The sequence below is a fragment of the Podarcis pityusensis genome (assembly GCF_964106645.2).
Source record: "Podarcis pityusensis genome assembly, chromosome: 6".
Taxonomy (NCBI): Eukaryota; Metazoa; Chordata; class Lepidosauria; order Squamata; family Lacertidae; genus Podarcis; species Podarcis pityusensis.
This window is the reverse complement of record NC_138030.1, coordinates 61,584,663-61,606,024: the sequence shown is the minus strand read 5'-3', so window position 1 is coordinate 61,606,024 and position 21,362 is coordinate 61,584,663. Positions and strand designations below refer to the sequence as shown.

The 21,362-nt window shown below is 41.1% G+C and overlaps 1 protein-coding gene and 1 long non-coding RNA gene across 3 annotated transcripts in view; one reads left to right on the top strand and one right to left on the bottom strand.

Moving 5' to 3' along the window:
• The first annotated feature begins 175 nt into the window (after positions 1-175).
• On the top strand, positions 176-18,914 carry LOC308480410. 2 transcript variants are annotated; one of them, XR_013988086.1, is made up of 4 exons: positions 292-410; positions 1,848-1,920; positions 14,478-15,270; positions 18,372-18,914. It is a non-coding gene; the product is annotated as an uncharacterized lncRNA (long non-coding RNA). The 2 variants fall into 2 exon arrangements; XR_013988085.1 differs by lacking the exon at positions 14,478-15,270 and having other exon boundaries at positions 176-410.
• A 141-nt stretch (positions 18,915-19,055) lies between these two features.
• Positions 19,056-21,362, bottom strand: part of PGM1 (phosphoglucomutase 1) — a 29,115-nt gene continuing 26,808 nt past the window's right edge. The window contains exons 10-11 of the mRNA XM_081011810.1: positions 20,434-20,568; positions 19,056-19,752 (exon numbers count right to left, since the gene is read on the bottom strand). Coding sequence (XP_080867936.1) covers positions 19,663-19,752; positions 20,434-20,568 — 225 coding nt within the window. The 3' untranslated portion in view covers positions 19,056-19,662. The remainder of the gene's footprint in view (positions 19,753-20,433; positions 20,569-21,362) is intronic.

The window sequence follows — 21,362 nt, the reverse complement described above, 5'->3', positions numbered from 1 at the left end:
AATAGCGTCGTGGTCGCTCGATGGCACTGGGCTTTATTTGACTCTGGGTGGAGTCAAGACTTTCCTGTTTCCGCTTTGTTCTTGTTGGAGAGGAAGAATAAAGTTCTTGTTTAGGTTCTTGGCTGGTATATCTTCTAAGTGTTCCCTGTCAGTAAGCTACTTTGAGCATGCCAATATGCCTACCAAACATTTTAGGCTGTGTTAATTGATTTAAGCTGCAATCCTATCCATACTTTGCAGCTCTGCTCCTCTCATTTTAGGAATATGACATATTTTGGGGCCTCCTCAAATTATAATGTGACCCAGGGGCCCTATTCATTTTTAGTCTCGTTCACATTCTGCCTCAGGATGAAACACATGGATGGAAAAGAAATAGAACTATAAGCCGTTTCCTATTGGAAGTCTGTAAGGTGAGGAACCTTAGGCCTGGGGAGCAAATGCAGCCCTAAAGGCCTCTCTTTCTAGCATTCAGGCCATACCTCTCACTGGTCTTGTTTCATTCACACTCTCTTTGAATGTCTTTATGGGTCTAATATAACTCTGATAATGCCTCTTGCTTGCTTGGATGAAAGACAAGAAAGAAATGTGTGTGTGTGTGTGTAGAAACTAGTCTACAAAAATAAATTCACATTAATTGCTCTGCCTACTTCCCTCTGGCCCTGCCCACCACCAGAATATGGCCCCTAGAAGGTTTTCTAAAATGGAATGCTGTTGTCAAACAGAAAAAGATCTCCAACCCTGGTTTAGGCCTTATGCCTTGCTACAAATGGAGGCAACCTGTGCTCCACAGGGGGGGAAATAACCTTTAACAGGGACCTAGTGGGTGGCAACACAGGAGAAAACCCAATCCATTTCATTATGGCTCCATATCTAGTATATCCCACATTCTCAAGATGCTGCAGCTAAATCTGAGCTAGAATACTGTCTATTTATTGACACATCATTTTAAATAGATACAAGAGGATCAGGTTTACTCACCCATATCAGGATGCAAATTGAAGTAGAGGAACTTATTAGTACAGGAAAACATGTTTGAAATTGCTGACCAAAAACATTTCCGGTACTGGATGAGTTGCTTACCTAAGAAGCAGCAGCAGGGGACTGAACCCCTGAGCCAAGTCTGTCACCTTTAGAGACAATTTTCCACTGCTGCATCATGGGGAAGAAAAAGGACCAGATTTATGAAGGATATATGTCTGGAATTTCCTAGATAAAGCCAGGATTTGGCCATCAGAAACAGTGTTTGGGCAAAATTGCTTAAATGTACAGGAAAATCTGGATGTAGGACAACCCATGCCAAAAGTGTAGATTTTGTTGAATTTCCTTTACAATAGCTCAAAATCTTCTTCTTTTTGAGATTTTGCCCCCCCAAAAAATCTCAACAACTTTTGTTTCCAGATTCTCACTTTATGAAATATGGCAACCCTAATATACATCCTTTTTTTTTGAAGGTACTATTTTAACACTTTGCTAATTGCCGCCTAGGGGTCCTTTGGTAGGAAAAGTGGGATACACAACTATTATCATTACAGTGGTACCTTGAGTTACAAATGCCTCAGGTTACAAACGCTTCAGATTACAAACTCCGCTAACCTGGAAGAGTTACCTCAAGCTGAGAACTTCGCCCCAGGATGAGAATGGAAATTGTGTGCCGGCGGCACAGCAGCAGCAAGAGGCCCCATTAGCGAAAGCATGCCTCTAGTTAAGAACAGTTTCAGGTTAAGAATGGACCTCCGGAACGAATTAAGTTCATAACTAGAGGTACCACTGTATTATTATTTCACTCCTCCTCCTTATTTAGGAGTGTGCTCTTAGTGCTTCTTTTTAATTCTATTCTCTCTTAGCAGGGCCTGCCCAAGACCTTTTGGCACCTGAGGCAAAGCACAAAATGGCGCCTCCCTCCCCACCAGGGAAGAACAGGTGAGTGAATATCTACATCAGGTACAAGAAGGGAATAAAGATCTGCATTGGGATCTGCTGCCCCTGTGCATCCTGCTGCCTGAGGTGGTTACCTCACCTTGCCTCATGGGTGGGCCGGCCCTGTCTCTTAGTCATGAAAGATGGGGGGGTGGATTGTGGAAATATATACTATTAATTGGTTTAGCACAGAAAGTTGACTGGTGCCTTGATGACAACTCTGTTGGAAAGTACTGCAAATGTGTAATGCAAAACTGATCGATAGATTAAATGCACCAGATATATTCTGTTTGAGAGGCGGAACAAAATAATTTACAGTAATAAAACATAAAAACATTATTTTTAGCTCCCCATCTGCCAAGTTGCCCACAATTAGCAAATGCAATATACTTCCTGGCCTACAGAATGTTCTTCAGAGCACATCAATGAAAGCTGAAACACATGCTTGGGGAATACATCTGCTCTTAATCTGCAGCATTCTGAAGTCAACACAAATATTTTTGCTATTTTCCCCTTAACTCTCAACAATCAGAAAGCCTGTGGCATGCCACAGCGGAAGAGCTGAAAACCGAATGAGACTGCAATTCGATATACACTTACCTTGGAGGAAGGTCCATTGAATTCAGTGTGTCTTACGGGAAGACAAGCCCAGAGAAGTAGTGTAAACCTGAGAAGCAGGAGAAAGTAACAAAACGAGACCCAGTTTAAAAAATAATGATAATTAAAGTATCAGATATCCATATAACTCTGTAATGATATAGAATAAGCAAGACTGAGGCCCCACCTATACATTTAAAGCAGTATCCGAACACTTTAAATCAGAGCTTTCCAAACTGTGTGTCGTGACATGTTAGTGTGTCAGCTGCAGTGTGTAGGAGTGTCGTGTGAACGCTCCCTGGGTTCGTCCCAGGACTGGAAAGGGGTTTGTTTAACATCCAGTTTGCTAGCAAAACTGAATTACTGTGTCGCAGAATGATTCATGTCTAAAAGTTTAGAAGGCTCTGCTAGTCATGACTTCCCTAAGGGATCCTGAAAACTGTAGTTAGTTAAGGGTGCTGAGTGTTTGTAGGAGACCCCTGTTAATCTTACAGAGCTACAGTTCTCAGAGTCCCCTAGAAAGAGGGGTTGGTGATTAAACTATTCTAAAAATTGTAGCTCTGTCAGACAGTCTCCTAACAACTCTTTGCACACTTCACAAACTAGAGTTCCTCCTTCCTGGGGCTCTTTGGTGGACGCCATGACTATTTTAAACCATATGATATTGCTTTAAATGTATCAAAAAGATGGGGTCTCAGACAAAGGCAGACCATAGTATAGCGGTTAGATTTCTCATATATAATTTACTGGAATTCACTGAGACCTTATAAAACTATCAGAGGAAAAACTATGTAGGAAAAGCCTTCGAACTGTGTATTCCAACATTCTTTTCTGAAACAGCAAACGGTTTTGCAGTTGATCTCCTTAATTAATTCCAGTAAGAAAAATTATGCATGACAGACTACTTTTTAATTTTTTAAAAAAAAACGATGATAATAATAAGAATACTATCTGGGAATAATTTGTAAAGTGAATGTAACTATGTGGAAGCAAATGTTGCAATGTGAGAAATTGGCTTCCCATAGATGACAACATTGCACATTTGTTGGTCACATGGGCTTACAACCACATTGCAAGAATGTCTGTATATTCCTTCCAAAATATGCCTCCCGCTTCATACTTTCCAATTATACTAATAAATAGTGTAATTTATGAACATTTCCCCCAAAACATTTAGTACAGTGGTGTCCAAACTTTTTTCAAAGAGGGCCAGATTTGATAAAGTGAAGAGCCGTGAGGGCTGACCAAAGGGCCAACCAAAGTTGTTGACCTTTTTTTACCCCAAAGTTGTTGAGCTTTGGACATGCCTGATTTAGTAGAAAGATTCCTCATTCTTTGTCAAACATGCTTCTGGAACTGGAAGGAAAGGGAGAATAACCATGGAGGCAATGTGCAGCAAGAAACAGTGCAGCTGCCAAATGTTTAAGGCTGTGTACACACCATGTGCAAAACAAAAAATAGAATTAAAAACACTTTTCACTACTCTCTGTGCTATGAAACTTTAATAAAACACTGTCAAGTTGTGTACTGCTGCCCCTAACTCCTACAAATAAAAACAATGTTGTAGCGCTTTAAGCATCCCATTTCGCCAAGCATGGCTATTGCACGAGCACCAGTGAGATACAAGGAGCATTGCACCCTTTCCACACATACTCCATTACCATTTCTGGAACGCTCAGCACTCTGAAAGTAATGCTGTAAAAGAGATCACCATAATTCCTGCAAAACGGTGACTGGCTCAAGGCCATTGAATGAGCTACCCCCTCTTAAAAAGCAAGGCTAGCTACAACATTCACACACATATATTCTGGCCCTTGAGTCCAGTCCAAAATATTTATTCTCTAAGTTAAGATAATAATTACATCATTGTTCTATAGCTGGGTGAGACATGGGGTACCATTCTTTCAAAAGTGGATTGGGGGTGAAATTATTTCTATATTCGTTATTGCCCCTTGAATGAGAAATGTTATTTCTGTTTATTAGCAGTGGAAACATGAGGTTTTCAGTTACAGTTGCAATCCAGAGATATCTGAGCTGATAACTTTTTACTTTTTTTTAATAAAAGGGTTTAAGTTATCACAAAGTCTTGCTATTTGATTTCTACAAGACTTGGAAGTTTTGCTCCCTGCTGTGTTTGAAGCCCTCAGGTACTGCTCTGTTTTGCAGCAGAAACGTCAGAGAGAATATATTCAGTCAGCCGCTGTAGACTGAATTTCATTTTGCTCTCCGAATGAATAAAGGCAAAAAGTGCAACGTCCGCTGGGTCATACACTCTGAAATGTGAGAGCCATCAACTTCTTAATTGAAGTTTATAAGAATGAAAAGGAAAAGCCTCTTTTAAAGGGGGGGGGCTTGCATCAAGCGGAAACAATGGAAGAAGTGTATAATCTTGAGGGCTTGGGATCTTAGAAACTGATGTGACCATTTGAAATAATGTTGGCTTTGCTGTGGTGAGATACAGTCAGTCATCTGGTGAGCAGCACTCAAGATTTATAAACAAGGAACAGAAATAAGGGATTGGGGGGGGAAGCAGACTCTTTTTAATCCTCCATCCTCTCCTATTAATCCCTTTCCTGTTATTGTTCTCTGGAGTATAAAAGGAGGAACATTTTTTTAAAAATCCGTTCAGATGTACGATGACACCCTTCTCATTTGGAGACCCTCAAACTACTCAGAATTAGTAGTTTCTTCTCAGGTAATAATAAGCCAAATGTGAGGCTAGAAACATGTAAAGGTTAAATGATGCAATGGGGGTCATTAAATGGGGGGGGGGGAGCATTATATAATGCTTCTTTAAACAGACTGAGAAATTCCCTCCCAACTTCCAGCACATGCATCACTTACCTTTCCATTTGAGAAACAGTTGCATGATTTTATGTTTCTTTTCATGTTTCTTTTACTTTATACAGTATGTGACAAAGTGGCTTTCCAAAACTTTTGACTGTTCCTTAAATACAAATTCCTAATCTGTTGTGTATTTGCAGTTTTTGTCCAAAAACACACACCCTCCCTTTGTTTTCTGAGGTCACAGTTTGCTTCAAAGGGGGATTCTAAAAAATAGAAAACTTTCCCCCTTAATCTGTTTTACTGCATACTGTTATGTATTATTCTGGGCTTGATGGTTCTGCAATATTCAATCCTCTCCCATGTTGTTGTTTTCAGGTTGATGGTTGCGTTAAAAGGGCACAGGGGGCAATTTACACCTGAGTTAAAATGAATGGTGTGTGTGTGTGTGAGAGAGAGAGAGAGAGAGAGAGAGAGAGAGAGAGAGAGAGAATGAATGAAACACCACATGCCTGCACTCTTGGGGTTTAAACTTTCATTCAAGTATTCTTTGCTCCAGTATTGAACAGCAGGGGCACAAGGAGCAACCCAACCCCTGGAATTGCATGCTCTTCCCCCACCATCTCTTGGGGCTCCCAAAAACACACCCCTCACTAGCTCAGCTTTACACCTATCTTAAGCACCTTTTGTTTTACTGGAATGGGCCCCTGAATTGTAATACTCTTGTTTGCCCGGATTGGGAGGTTTGTGTGCGAATGTAGCAACCTCTGACTTGTGTGGCTGGAACATAGCCTACTGTACAAAGGTCAGAATCTCATGCATTACTCTGCCTACTTTTGCCTCTGGCCCTGCAGACATTATCATGCAGCCCCCTATATATTATCTATGGGGGAATGGGCCCCTGTGCTGGAAAAGACTGTCCTCTAAATCATCTTCTTCTAAACCATCTTCTAAATTTTGATTAATATTTATTAAACTGCAACCTTCATTAGCGTGGAGAAGTGGTAACAACATTCCAATAAACATATATTGTGAAATAAAACTAGCATATAGGGAAGAGTGCATTTTAATCCCTTTTTTTGTTTACATATTTTATTTTGAAAGGAAATGCATGAAGACCACCACCCTAATGTTAACTTCAAATGTTATCCAGCATAACAATTACACCCGAGCTACTAGCTGGTTTAGGCGAACAGTGACAGTCAACTTGGTTAGATTGTTTATCCAGGAGATTTCAAAATAGAACAGAGCAAAGAAAGTCATTTGGGATAATTAAAATGTGTCCAAAGAGGTCTTCCTTGCAGAGTTGGAAAGCAGCATTTAAGTTCCATAAATCAGTTAGATTAAACAAGTGAGGTTGCTATTTTATAAGATTCCAGCCTTTAGAATAGCAGCTGTTAGGCGCTTTTGAAATGTGTTAGTAAAATTTAAGGACAAATGTTAAAGGTTTCTTACCAGTTGGGAGCAGCAAAAAATGTTTACAGTTTTTCCAAATGTTTGACTATTTCAATTACATCAGCACAATTCAGAAAAAAAAGCTTTTGCCTTCTACTACAGAGCAGAATTAAAAGCTCAGGGTTGTTTAGAATCATGTTCTTTCATTTTGTGCCATGGATTTTAATAGCTGAGAGTCAGAAAACTGCTATTATAAAACTTTCTTCTTTGAGGCATTATAATTACAGAGCAACTTAATGCTTGTAGCTTCACAGCATGTGGAGGGGTGTGTGCGTAAATTTGTAGTCACTGTCTCCTGATTTGCTTTCAGAGCAGAAAGTGTATGTATTAAATATTTGCAAACTTTAGATATGAAGAATTTTCGACAAACTTTTCATTATGGTGTTGTGGGGGGGGGGGGAGTTCACCTTCCTTTGTTGGACCTTCACACACTAGATAGCCAATGTGGCCATTCTCCCCACCACCTAATACACAGACCAGTGTTCAGAAAAGCCAAATAATTAAAACCTGCAAACAGCATTATTCAGCAGTATGAACCTTTGCATATTTACTCAGAAGTAACTCCCATTAAGTTCAATGGGACCTACTCCCTAGTAAGTGGCTTACTACTCCTTAGTAAGCCTTAGTAAACATACAGTGTTGTTGTTTGTCCAAGATCCTTTCCATTTATATTTCAAAGCCCATCTTCTTGTTTCATCTGCTGCTTGGTACCCAAGTACACAGAGCAAAAGGGTAGCTCAGCTTATCAGTTTACCTCTGATAAACAGCCATACACACAATCTTCTAATTTCCCAGAGACCTGCTCATCATTTGCACTTACTGAATATGGAGTGCTAAAGTCAGTGAAGAGTTTTTGCAGTTCAGCACAAATTCATTCAATTGCTAATAAAAAATAAAAAATCAAAGAAGCCTGTTTTGTCGAATATGCAGTTATCTGAAGAACTGAATTCAGACTAAGCCCAATATTCAACTATTGTCAGAGTAAGTTTTCAAACCAGCCTTAATCCAATTAACAGGGCAGAGCCAGAATCCTCTTGCAGATACAAATGGCTTTAGCACAAATTCATGCCACATGGGTTTCAACCCTAGTCTAGTTTATATAGTCTTCTCCTCCAAAGATTGATGAAGGGCAGGACAGATAAGTCAAAATTCTGTAGGTGCTTCTGATCTCTTGTGGGATTCCAGAAAACATACAAATTGCATCCTGGGATCCTATATTTAGATTTATGGGCAGGAGAAAATGACTTCAGTTATCACCGCAAGATTAACAGATGTTCTAAACTACCACTAATGGAACATCAAGGCATGTTGCTCCATCAGACGACTGCTATATCTGAACACTCTCTAAAAATCAGATTAATAAAGTGTTTAGTTAAGCATCGCCTCGTCAGATGGTGGAATCTACTAACATCGCAGAATTTTTTAATTTATTTTGGGACCATATATTGATTAACTGCTTTGTTAAGGATGAGTACAAATGTGTTGCCTACACAAATGGATTTCCACAAATTAAGCCTTGTGGTCGTTCAGCTTTTTTGCCGCACCAGTCAGATGTATTAGGTGAAGTTGCAAAAGGGGGGTGGGGAGGAAGACAAACACAAACTCCCAAACATCTGCATCTAATTGGATTCTGGTAGGATGTGCAATAGCCGGTAAGGAAAGGAAAGTGTGGGAGGGATTGCTCAACTGCTCTTTTGCATAAGGAAATTAGGCCTTTGTGAAAATATTTATTGCTATCTCAGATCCAAACTGGGACTAAGTGTTGCATAAAACTAAAGATGCAGAACTCTATGCCATTCACTCACCACAAAAAACTAACTTATAGCACAATGCCTCTAGAGGCCGGGGCAGATGCAACTGGCCATTGGAATTAACTTTCCCACAGCAGCTGCCCTTTCCCTTCACACTCCTCACTTGCACCATATAAGATTGCTCTACACATTAGTTGCGTTTAACATGCATCAAAATCAATGGGACTTAAGTGGTGGCCAACTTTTCATGGTGATTTCACTTAGATCTTACTGCAACTAACCAATCCAAATAATCACACAATTCACTTTCAGGTTTTTTGTGGGAAAATGTCCTAATATGGGCTATTCGATTTGTTTTCTTCATTTTCAGTCTGTGCACTGCATTGCAATTTGCCACAACAGTCTCCTGACTGACTGTCCAAGCTTTCTAAAATCAGATTGGTAGCTGGCACAACTGTTTCCATTCAGGAAACAGTCAATAGAGAAGCTATGCATTCTGTCCCCATTATTTTAAATGGCCAAGATACTTTCCCCCTACCCTGTGCTTCCATTTCCATAGCTGAAAATGGTACTGTAGGGCTCTTTGGTGCATGTTTCCCAGCTCTACGTAGGCACCCCACTCTGTTTGATTTATGTATTAACGCTGTGTGCTGCCAGTACAGTAGATCTGGTAGGCTGAGACCACTGGTGACATAGTCATATGCTGCATATGTGACAGCTCTAGCACAATGCGCTGCTAGGGGGCAGTGGTGATGCAGCATGGCATACCCTGTGAGACCCAAGGCATACTCAGGCAAGTCTGGGATGGGATAACTAGAGATGAGACCTAGGAACCACATGCATAGCTCATTGCGTTTCATGATGAAAGAAAGGTGGGACATAAATGTAAGGAAATGTAAATGTATTTGATTTAAATAGCACTTGAGCAAAACACTGCCTCTGCAAGAACCTGGTCATTTAGTGTGGCAACACTGACACTTTGGAACTCCCTGCCTATTGAAATCAGACAGTATTCACTGTATTCTTTTTGTTGCCTGATGAAGACATTCATATTTAAACAAACCTACCGAGATGTTTAGAAAGTTTATATGTGTTTTGATCTGCTTTAGTCTATTCTATTGCAGTTTTAACTTTCTGTATGTTTTAGATTATGATTGTAAAAAATCTTTAGTGATAGTTTTATTGTTTTATCTTCTTTGTAAACCACTTTGAGGTTTCTTTTTTTCCCTACAATTGAGCGATATAGCAATTTTATGAAACAAACACGCACCAAGCTGCTGCTTTTGTCAAGGCATGTCAAAGGTTTTGTCATAGTGACTGCAACAGAGACAGAAGAAACTTCCTAAGTCACTGAGGGTGTTTGCAAACAGTCAACAAGTTTGCCTATGATCTGTGTCAGCATGATGGGAATTGCTACGTTTTGTGAAATAATTTAAAACAAGCATGCAACGTGTGTCCAATGCAAAGGCTATGTGCAGCTTGAAAAGCATTCAGCTATTACTGACCCATTTCTGCCTATAGCAATCTTTCTTGCCCCATTCAGGCATCCAGACCGATTGACCTGAATTGCAATAGTCAGTGGAAGCACAAATGACAAATTGTTTTTCTCTGCTCTCCCTCCCCCTTTGTTGTGTCAGGAAAGAAGTGAACATGTGGGCTATGTTAACTTTTGCCTCGCAGTGCTACAAGGGGAACTGGAAAGTGGTGTGTGTGTGTGTGTGTGTGTGTGTGTACCCTTAGCAACAAAATAACCAGCAGCACTAATTGCAATGCATATTTGCTCAGACTGAAAATGAAGAAAACAAATCGAACAGCCCATATTAGGACATTTTCCCACAAAAAAACTGAAAGTGTATCGTGTGATTATTTGGGTTGGTTAGTTGCAGTAAGATCTAAGTGAAATCACCATGAAAAGTTGGCCACCACTTAAGTCCCATTGATTTTGATGCATGTTAAGTGCAACTAATGTGTAGAGCAATCTTATTCATGCTAACTCAGAAGAAAGGCCCAGTGTGTTTAATGGGCCTTTCTCCCAGATGTGTGCATGGAATTGTGGGCTTAACTCTGGATCTGGATCTAACTCCAATGTGTTCATATGTGACCATTGTTGATGCAGTATAGTGGCATGCAAAAGGGAGCTACTTTAAAATTCAAATGTACATTCCAGCTTATGTAGGTTATCAACATGGAGGTGCAAATAGCACAGAGATTGATGGGTGGATTATATTTCTATGCTGCTTTTCATTCAAATGAATCCCAGATAGGCTTAAACAACAACAGCAACAACAACATGATAGAACATAATACAATATCACATAAATCACATAGAATAATTAATAAATCATCCCTGAAACAATTATGATCTATAAAACACTATTAACAAAGCAGCAACTAACAAAATAAGCTAAACATCACATTTAAAGCAAAAGTCATATTCTATGCTTAATAAATCACTACAGCATTTATAATCTATACAACAATATTAACAACGTCTAGCAACCAAAATCTAAACTAAGCAGCATTAAGTTCATACTGACAGCCTCCACACCATCATAACTCATCATCTTTTACTTTTTTCAGCTCATTAAAATACACATCCACATAATGCCTATGGCAGCAACTCTCTTCTGAAGGTTCTTCAGGCTGGAGGTGGTGCATCGGAGGTGAAACAAACCACCCATTGATGGCAAACAGAGCATCTCTCTCATCAGTTCTTCCTCTGGAAACAGGTCCCTTATGAAGGCACCTAGGGCTGGAGGGTGGGGCAAGGCAGGTGGGAAAAGCAATGCCTTGCTGGCCAAGGTGAACACAGTGGGCAGGATTCACCTAACAAACTCCATCACAGCTTCCATTTGCTCAACAGGGCTTCCCCCATCCTCCCACTGCACCTCTTCCATTGGCTCGAGGGAAGGGTGTGTGTCAGGAGAATCCCCAGAAAAGCACGTGGGGAGAGGGGGATAATTCCATCTGGCAAGCTGATATGCTTGCGCAGACATAATGTTGAATTCCACCCATAGTATTGAGAGTAGACTCAAAGCAGAATACTTCTGTATCCCCCAGACCCTACATGTGTAGTGTGCGGGATTATTTTGGGAGATTTGACGTGCTTGTTTAATGGGACAGTTCTTTGCTCGTCACCTTCACTAACCCCGAATCCTTCACCACCACTTCCACTATGAGCCTTGCTGTTTGCACTGCTGACTTAATGATGTGTCGGTTGAAGAGGTACCTGCCTTTTGCAAGGATGTATCCCATTTCTGATGTGAACTAAAGAAGGGAGCTAACAAGGGAGAGTGTCTCACTTTTTCAAAAATCAGAACTGATTGCATTTTCTTTTTTTAAAAAAGGAGGGTACCTGGATTTTACTTTGTTATAGAATACAGTGGTACCTCGGGTTAAGTACTTAATTCATTCCAGAGGTCCGTTCTTAACCTGAAACTGCTCTTAACCTGAAGCACCACTTTAGCTAATGGGGCCTCCCGCTGCTGCTGCGCCGCCGAAGCACGATTTCTGTTCTCATCCTGAAGCAAAGTTATTAACCCGAGGTACTATTTCTGGGTTAGCGGAGTCTGTAATCTGAAGCGTCTGTAACCTGAAGCGTATGTAACCCGAGGTACCACTGTATTATAATTTCCAATCGTTTTGCATGTTGCTTCATATCAGGATGAGCCCTTTGGGACAGGAGATAAGTACAGAGAACAAAGCACTGAATTCAACAGTGAAATGAGTACATGCTGTCCTTCTGTTCTTCCGTACAATCTTCTACTGTTCAGCTGCTCAGAGGATAATGGCAAAACAATGCCAACTGCATATCCACAACAACTGGGGAACAGCTGTAACCACAAGGAAACTCAAGAGCACCTGGGCCTCATACGTGTTAGCTTAACATCTTGCTGGCTGGGACTAGCAACTCATACATTTATAGGCAGGTTTGGTTTTGTCCTTTGCCTAAAATTAGACACACAGACGCACTTAAGGTAGATTCAGTTGACAAGCATCTGGTTGCTTTAGATCCCACTGTATGGAAGGTTATTTTAGCCCTCTCTAGAAGTGCATTTTGACAGCAGCCATGCTTTTAACATAGTGACATTTTCAATTAAATGTCTCAACACATGAAAACTGAGGTCTACGCTAGATACTAAAGGCAGAGGCGTGAGGACAACAATTTCAAATACTGAAATGTGGCTTCCAGAGGGAACAACAGAGATCACAGAAGTGGCAGGGGAGGGGTTACATAATATTTCCCCACCTGCAACTCCCCCCACCCCCCGTGGATTTCACTCTGCAGAATACCGAGTATGTGTTGTTATTTGGAAATCTATAAAGATCAGGAGAACCGCTTTCGTGCCCAATTTGGAATTCTGCAAGGGGAAGCTTGGTGAGTATGATCTGAAACAGGAAATAGTGTGTGTGGGGGGGGAAGGGTTAAGTTCCCTGTTCTCCCCTGATGCATCTCTCATCCTGATCAGAGATTCTTGAACTTAGAAGTTGCTTACCACATACAGGGAGATTTTGGCCTCTTTACTCCCAGCACTGAGCTTCTTAAAGTCTGTCTATGCACATTAGTTTAGAGCAGGGTTGGTCCAAGACATTTTGGCACTTGAGACAAACTGCAAAATGGTTCCCCCTCTCCCCCGCCAGGGAAGAAGGGGTCAGTGAAGATCTACATTGGGAATAAGGAGGGGAAGAAAGATCTACATACAGATCTGCTGCCCTTATGCATCCTGAGGTGGTTGCCTCACCTGGCCTTGTGGGTGGGCCGACCCTGGTTTAGAGGGTTGATGGCTGTATTTCAGAGTGGTCAGTGATCATTGTACAGTCGTACCTTGGATCCCAAATGCCTTGCAAGCCAAAAGTTTTGGCTCCCAAACGCCACAAACCCAGAAGTGACTGTTCCAGTTTGCAAACTATTTTTGGAAGCCGAACATCCAACAGGGCTTCCATGGCTTCCAGTTGACTGCAGGAGCTTCCTGCAGCCAATCAGAAGCCACGCTTTGGTTTCTGAACGTTTCAGAAGTTGAACAGACTTCCGGAATGGACTCCATTCGACTTCCAAGGTACGACTGTACTTACATTCACATTGTATGTCCTGCCATGGTCACAAGAAGAACTGGTTCTGGAAGTTTTTGCAGCACTTTAAATAAGTACTTTGAAAAAGCTGAAATCTAGCACCATAACCAGAATTGCATCAGTGCTGATAATGGCTTTCAAGAATACTCATGATAAGGAGTCCCCTTTCTTCAAGGTCCAGAGCACTTTTGGAACTATTTTTAGCTTTGCATAAGAGAAAATGGGTGCATATTTACAAATTTGCTAAAGGAGTCCTTACAAAAGAAAACAAAAGTGCAACTTTCCCCTTAACAGTTCCATTGGCTAGACTAGGTGTTATTTGCAATCTTTTATATTACCCTTTTATTTATCTGGGCTAGACAGAGAAGCTGAAATCAGGAATTAGACAAACTGAGTAAACAACTGCACCCCCCTCTGCCCCAAAGAAAAGTTCCCCTTCTTTCATCACAGTGGTTCCAGTGATCAAATTACTGACACTGGATCATGGCGGTTGCCATGGAAGTGTTATTGGGGATGCTGCTTCTGTTTATTTAGAACACTGTTAGTCCCCATGGGTCAAGAAATGTCTACTTACCAAAGTAACAAGATGTGTAAACATTTTGATCAAATCTACAATATGCCTCTTCTGCAGCGGCAACATTTCAGATTCCTGTATCATTATGCAACAAAACCTCCTAGCTTTAATGGTCTCAACAAAATCAACTGCTCAGGTATATTAAATATACCTTTATCTCCTCTAAACAGAGTATATGGAGAAATAGTTGCCTGGACAAAGCCTAAGATTCCTGGCAACTTTGAACATTCTGACTGCACAAACCCGGGAGGAAATGACCAGATTCTTACTGGAGGGAAATAATAATAAATAATAAATCAGGTGGTAAAAGTGATCTGTGCTTTTTCCAGCAAGTAGAGAGAAACTCATTCAGGAAGAAGTTGCCCTGAAGAACTTACCTAAAGGTAGGGGAAGTCAAAGGATCCTTCATATATTTTTGTCTCCAGAAAGTTTTTGGTTTCTGATCTGGACATCCATATGGAACAGAGTTCTGTCTGTGCTGTGTAAGACGAGGTGAGGTGAATTTGAAGGAGGGAGCTGTGCAAGTGAATAGGTGGACAGGCCTGCATTTGTGCAGGCTTTCTGTGTATTTGTGAATACTAGTCAAGTCAAGTAAGTAGGAGGCAAGCAGAGTTATGGGTCAATGATGCATAGAGTCTAGCGCTGTAACTTTTAATAGATTAATCGGTTTTTAAAAACCAGGAAAATAGTAACCCCCGTTAGTTGTGAAATAGACCTTTATATTATTATTGCCTATTTTTATAAACTAGTGTATGCATAAAAGAGGCTGCTGGATCAGGCCAGTGGCCCATTTAGTCCGGCATCCTGTTCTCAAAGTGCCTATGAGAAGCCCAGTATTTTATCATGGAAGCATTCGAGCTGCCAAGATGCTGCCTTGAAAAACTACCCTTGATGAAAGTTGAATCATTCAGTCAATTAAGAATCATAGCATTCATTGGCTTAGATTTATTTAATTGGCTGGCAGCTCTAAGTAAGAAGCCCATAATCTGCTTTAGCATAATGCTTTAATCCACTTCTGCCTGCCAGTCTCTCCTGTCTCTCAGGTGTCCTCCACAGCCTCTTGTAAATTTTGGCTCCTGGTTGCCAGCCAGTGCCCAGTCACTGAGAGGCCACCAAAAGATGGTGAGGAAAGATTACAGTGCTTGGAGCTTTTGAGGTTTGCAGGCGGGGGGGGGGGGCTGAATAAGGAGGGATTTGATGGAGGTCTATAAAATGATGTGGGAGGGGGAGGAAAGTGGATGGAGAGACGTTTTTCTTCTTTGCTCTCATAAGACTAGAGCCTGTGGTCATCCAATTAAGTTGAAAGGTGGGAGTTGCAGGACAGATAAAGGGAAATGCTTCTTCACACATCATATAGTTAATTTGTTACCACGAGGCCGCAACCAGCTGGGAAAGATTTTAAAGAGGGATTCAGTGAATTTGTGAAATATGGGTCTATCAAGGACTACTTGTCACAGTGGCAATATAAAAGTTGTTTTAAACTGTTTTCAGTATAGTGGTACCTCGGGTTACAGACGCTTCAGGTTACAGACTCCGCTAACCCAGAAATATTACCTCGGGTTAAGAACTTTGCTTCAGGATGAGAACAGAAATCGTGCAGCGGTGGCGCAGCGGCAGCAGGAGGCCCCATTAGCTAAAGTGGTACCTCAGGTTAAGAACAGTTTCAGGTTTCTTTTGTGAAACTCTCCTACTTGTGAGCTTCCCATAAACAACTGGTTGGTCTTTGTGAATGTTGGACAAGAGCAGGACTTTTGTTCTTGTGTTCTTATAAAGTGTATCACACGCAAAGGCCTGAAATTCGAGTTCTTTAAGGACCACAGTGACCTCTACAGGCTATGAACCATGTTGGCAGCCTCTACTAAATGCATCTTTCTACAAAGTAGGGAAGAAGGTGAAAAAGATGGAAATATTATTCTTTTCGTATGAGCTAGAGAAAAGGGCGATACTCCTAACTGAAATTGCACTCCTCCTTTTCCCAGAGAATTTCACTTCTGTTAATTGTGGCTCACACTTTGGAATATGTTTTGATCTTGCTCAATAGAATCCTAAGCAAAGCTTCACAGACCACTGAAGCTCTCGCATGAAGGTTTTACCGAAAGCTACCCACACATTAAGTACTGCTTAAAATCCAAAATAAAGGTTGCAAAATGCTGTTATTTAGATATGGTTCCAGTATATTGATAACACCACTCACCTTTTGATTTGAGAAATATTTATTCCAAAATCCACTGTTGGGCAATATAGTTATCAGAGCCAACCAAAATGTCACAAAATAGCTCAGATTTTTCTAGATTTCTTTTTATCAGGTTATATGTCACCCAAACTGGGTGGGTCAGACCCCACCCTGCAACAAAAGAAAACCACATCCTAAACTTAGGCTGGATGTTGAAGCCTTGAGGTCCGCATTTAGATGAAGTCTGAAGATGAAGACTGAATTAGACTGCTGAGTGCTTGCAGGTATCAGGTTACATGTAGGATTCAGGGTTGAAGAAGCAATGGCTGATGCCCATTTTTTAAAATATGCAGCTGTTGTTCAGAATGTTAGGTAAAAGTCATCCATAGAAACAGAGGCTGCATTCTACACACATTTACCTGGGAGTAAGTTCCATTGAACACAGCAGGAATTACATGAATAGCACTGGTCTTCCTCAAAACTCTGAAAGGATATAACCCTAAACATGGCTTATAGGAAATAAGTTTCACTGGGAATTATTTTGGAATAGACATGCTAGAACTAGGCTAGAGAGGACTTACTCATATTTGCAGAGCAATTCCACCACAGAACTGCAATGGATACACCCAAACTGGCATGACCAAAATAAGTTTAGCATGTATTTTAAAGAGGGGTGTTTTTAAAATGCACCCAGATAGTGTGTTGCAATCTAGATCAGGGCTTCTTTTCCCCCACATCACACCATTCAGGATAAACAAGGATATATATTTCACTATTAAAAGTTTGAACTTGTGTCACTGAATAAAAGCGAGAGCAAATATTTTCCTCCTTCCTGGGACTTGGTATTTAGAAGCTGTCATGTCCAATTATGATGGTAGTTTTCCCATTAAAAAGGGTAAGGGAGGGAAGGAGACACCCAAAAGTAATTTGGAGGCCTCATTACGTGCTCCATCTGGGCTCTCTTGGCTGTGGGGACGGGGCTTGCAGCATGATTAGTTTTTCCAAAGCCGCAGCAACTGCTTACGTTAATGGTTCTTGACACTTGCAGGAAAAACTGTGCAGAGTAGTTTATTGGGCTCCTCTGTTAGTGGCAAAGTTCAGGCAATTTGAATGCACAGCTATTAGAAGCCTTAGATGAAGGCCCTGATCTGTTTATCTCACTCTAACTTCATGTACGTTTGGGACATGCTGTTAACGAAGACGGGGGAAGGAAAAAGGGGTGCCTGTCAAAGAACAGTGGATAAAAAATGTAGTCCAGTTGGAAAACAGCTGCCAGAGATCCTCGAAAATATATCCTGATTTAGCCACACAACTCCTAAGGCTTCTGTACTTTCTGATCATTAACACAAGACAAGCCTGCTGGATCTGCCACTGGCCTCGCTAGTCCAACATCCTGGTCTCACAGGGCCTAACTAGATGGCTGCAGGAAATCCACAAGCAGGAGCCGAGCACAAGAGCACACTTTCCTCCTGCAATTTCCAGCAGCTAGTATTCAGAATCATACTGCCTCCAACTATAAACCTCTATGCAATTCAGGTGAGGAGATTGATAAATGATCTTTTTAGGTTGGTTAAAAGTACAGAATTATTAGATCTAGTCCAGTGGTTCCCACTTAGCTAAGAACTGCAGGCCCCATTTTTCAAAAGCCAAGCCATGGACCCCCTACTTTTGGAAATTTTGATTTCTCTATAGTAGCTTTTGATATGTGAATGGTGCCACGGACCACTGGGTGGGGGTGCCACAGACCCCCAATTGGAAACCACTGGTCTAATCTATTCTCTTGTGGTAGCAGGTCCCACACACATGCTAGCACCCATCAGAACTTGGTGACTTTCCCAAGAAGAGAAACACCTGCCTGAGCATAAAGAGAAACATTTTGGAGAGAAGGGCCAATTTGCACTCAAGCCATCTCATTTGTGTATTAAGGCTCTTATGGAAGAAATTCTTACATAGCTTAACCGTGTGTATACTTTGTTGCACTGATTCCAAGGGACTCACTTTGAAGTAAGGATACAATTGAATTTATGTTTTATATTGTCTTGGCGCTGAGGATATGGATGTCTTCATTTCCCATCTATGATCCAGCTCGCAGCGCAGCTTCACAAGTGCTTTCCGATCCAGCTGAAGAACCTCTCTGCAACGTTCCCTACTGAAATGTTGAAATGACAAGGGAAATCAAAGCAAGGACATTTGCAAACGTTAGAAGGGAATTGTAACTGCTACTTCCAGACTATCTGAAAGGAACTGCAGCTAGTGATGGGGGCCACACCCCCAGAGACATATTCTTGGCTTCCACAATATCCTTTTCAATGCCAGATCCTTTTCAACTCAAGAGTGTGGGCTGCGACAGCATTAGGAATTATGGTAGTTGGAGAGGGCCAAAGGAAATGAGACACGGCTGAAAACCATGTCTCATCTAGCAAAGCATAGTGACAGAATTGAGAGTCTGTGGGCAGGAACGAGTGATGTCTTACACAAAACTGTACAGCGCCTAGAGCATTGACTTTGTGAATAATAAAATGATGATGAAGATGACTGGAGCGAGTAGGGAGCTGGCATTCCAACAAGAATAATATAGAAATATATAGTAAAATGCTAATAATATCTTACCTAGTTTGGGGTTGGAGTTGTTGTTTTTTGCTCCACTTGCAGCATGACTATATAAGATTGCTATTTAACCTCAGATAGCTGATAATAAAAATAATCCATAATAAATAAAAGCACTCCACAGTGATACTGCTTCATTTCTTTAATCTCTTGTAACATTTGTATCAATGGTGAATTTTGTGCAGGGCTGGCAGTGCAATCTGTGTATCATGGGACAAAGTTCAATTGATTCTTTGGGGTTCTTGTTTTTCTCTTGGAAACAAGACATTCCATGGTGATTGGAAAGACAGCTGTTCACAGTGATTGTACATTTTGTTGCACAAAGCTAAAAAGAAAGCCTACACATTGCCAATAAAACCAAAGAAAACCACCTTTGTGCAGAGGATCTCCGGAGTAAGGAAGAGTAATCTTTTTCCAGGGTTTACTCCCATTGTTGTTTTTGTACAGCCACATCTTACAATGCCTGCTAAACCAAAAGGCAGTGTATACTAAGTAAGTCCATTGCACGAATGATAAAGGTAACAGGTGACATTAAAAAGACAATGTATATCAGCATACACATAGTGTAAACTTTTAAAAAATATCACATCTATCCTTTTATAGGGCTTTTAAATACAGTGCTAGCTAGCATTTTTAGGAATAAACTTGATAACAGCAAGTAAAACTAGCTAATTCCAACTGACAGCTGCCAGTCACTCCATGAAACCTGTCCCAAATGGCTTCATGTGTTACATTTATGTGATGACTGTGGGGCCGGTGCGGCCTGTTCTCTCATGAAGCTGTGAAAGTTTCAGTGCAATGGAGATGAGGGGAGCCAACATGACCTGCAGTGAAGGGAAAGAGGTAAAAATTAGAGAAATAAGTCAAAATCCTGGAAACAGTGCAACGTTTATTATTTCATCCTATTCAGAAGCACTGCAAAGATGGATAAAGCTAAAGATCTAGAAACCTTCATGCAGTGGCAGATTTTGGGAGTTCAAATTTCAGTGCAATGCAACGCCAAAATTTGGAGGGGCCCTTCCTGCCTCTCACCTTCCATTCTACATCATTGTTGTGGTATCCCCTGAGGCACCTTCTCGACTCAGCACCCTAAATCTGCCTCTGCTTCATGGCTATAATCATCCTATGCAGTGCAGACTCAATATTGGTTTTAACATTACAAAATCATGATAAGCACAGTTTTCACTGAATGACAACTTTCTAGCACTCATAGTTACACATTTAATAAGCTTTGGTGCTTTGTATGCCTCATTATGACCCCTTTGTTCAGAAATATGCTAATATATATTAGCATCCCTGTTTCTTACTTTTCTGACCAGGACAGTCTATGCTTTCTTTTTTCACCTCCCACAGTCTTCGCTACAAATAAATCAAAAATTGAGCACATTTATGAAAATCTGTATCAGTTAGTCTAATGATGAGAATCTAAGCACTCCCACCCCAGGAAAGGAGTCTCAAGGACAGATGGAACAGAATGAGGTCCTGAACGTGGCAATGAAACCTACCTGTGGATCTTCATATATTTTGGGTGCATCCTTTTCATAGCTATCAATATACAGTCGCACAGTTGCTCCAGCACTTCCTGTACCACTTAGTCTGAAGATGATGCGAGAACCATCAGCAAAGATCAGCCTCAAACCCTAGCAAGAGAAAAACACACAACAACAGTTTTCCTGGAAGGCCACTCCTTTCAGATTGCAGAGATACAAAAAAGTGTGTATACGTTTAGAAAACCACATCCGACAGCTGGTGAACTGTCCTCTTTGGTGATCCTTGATATATTGCTGTTTGGGGGACAAGAGTCCCAAATATTATTTTTTGCTGAACAGAGCGACACATGCGTAAAAAGATGCATAAAAGAAATAATATTATGTATGCCATGAAGTTATATCTCTTGTAGTTCCTTTGTCCGTTAATTATTATCCAGCTAAATGAACTACTTAGCTATGTTTATAGGAAGACTCAGGGAAGGCAGACACCACACAAAATAGAACTGGACAAGAAAAGGGCAAAGAAACATTTAAAGAAGAGCTTCTAGAGGGGCTAATGTAAAGGCTGAGGCCAGTGAAACCAGGGCAGGCAAATTATTTCCAAGTGAGCTTAACTGCACCCAAGCAGGACAGATGATCTTGTCGACTTCGCCTTTGAGCCAGTGCCACCAAATGGGGTCAACCTCTTCAGCCCCGACTGGGCCAGGCGAGCTGGAAAGCACTTCCAGAGACCTTCCACGCAGGAAGCAGGTCTAAGTGCTGTGGACTCACAACTCAGAGCTGTGAGCACCAAAGCGGAGCACAGCAGAGCATGAACCACACGAACGACAGCTTCTGTAGAATAACTTCCTTTATTCTCTACAGCTACTATACAAACTATCTACAGACTAAATGGAGATGCTGGACTGCACTGAGTGTTACAGCTGCATGAGCAGCGACCTTAT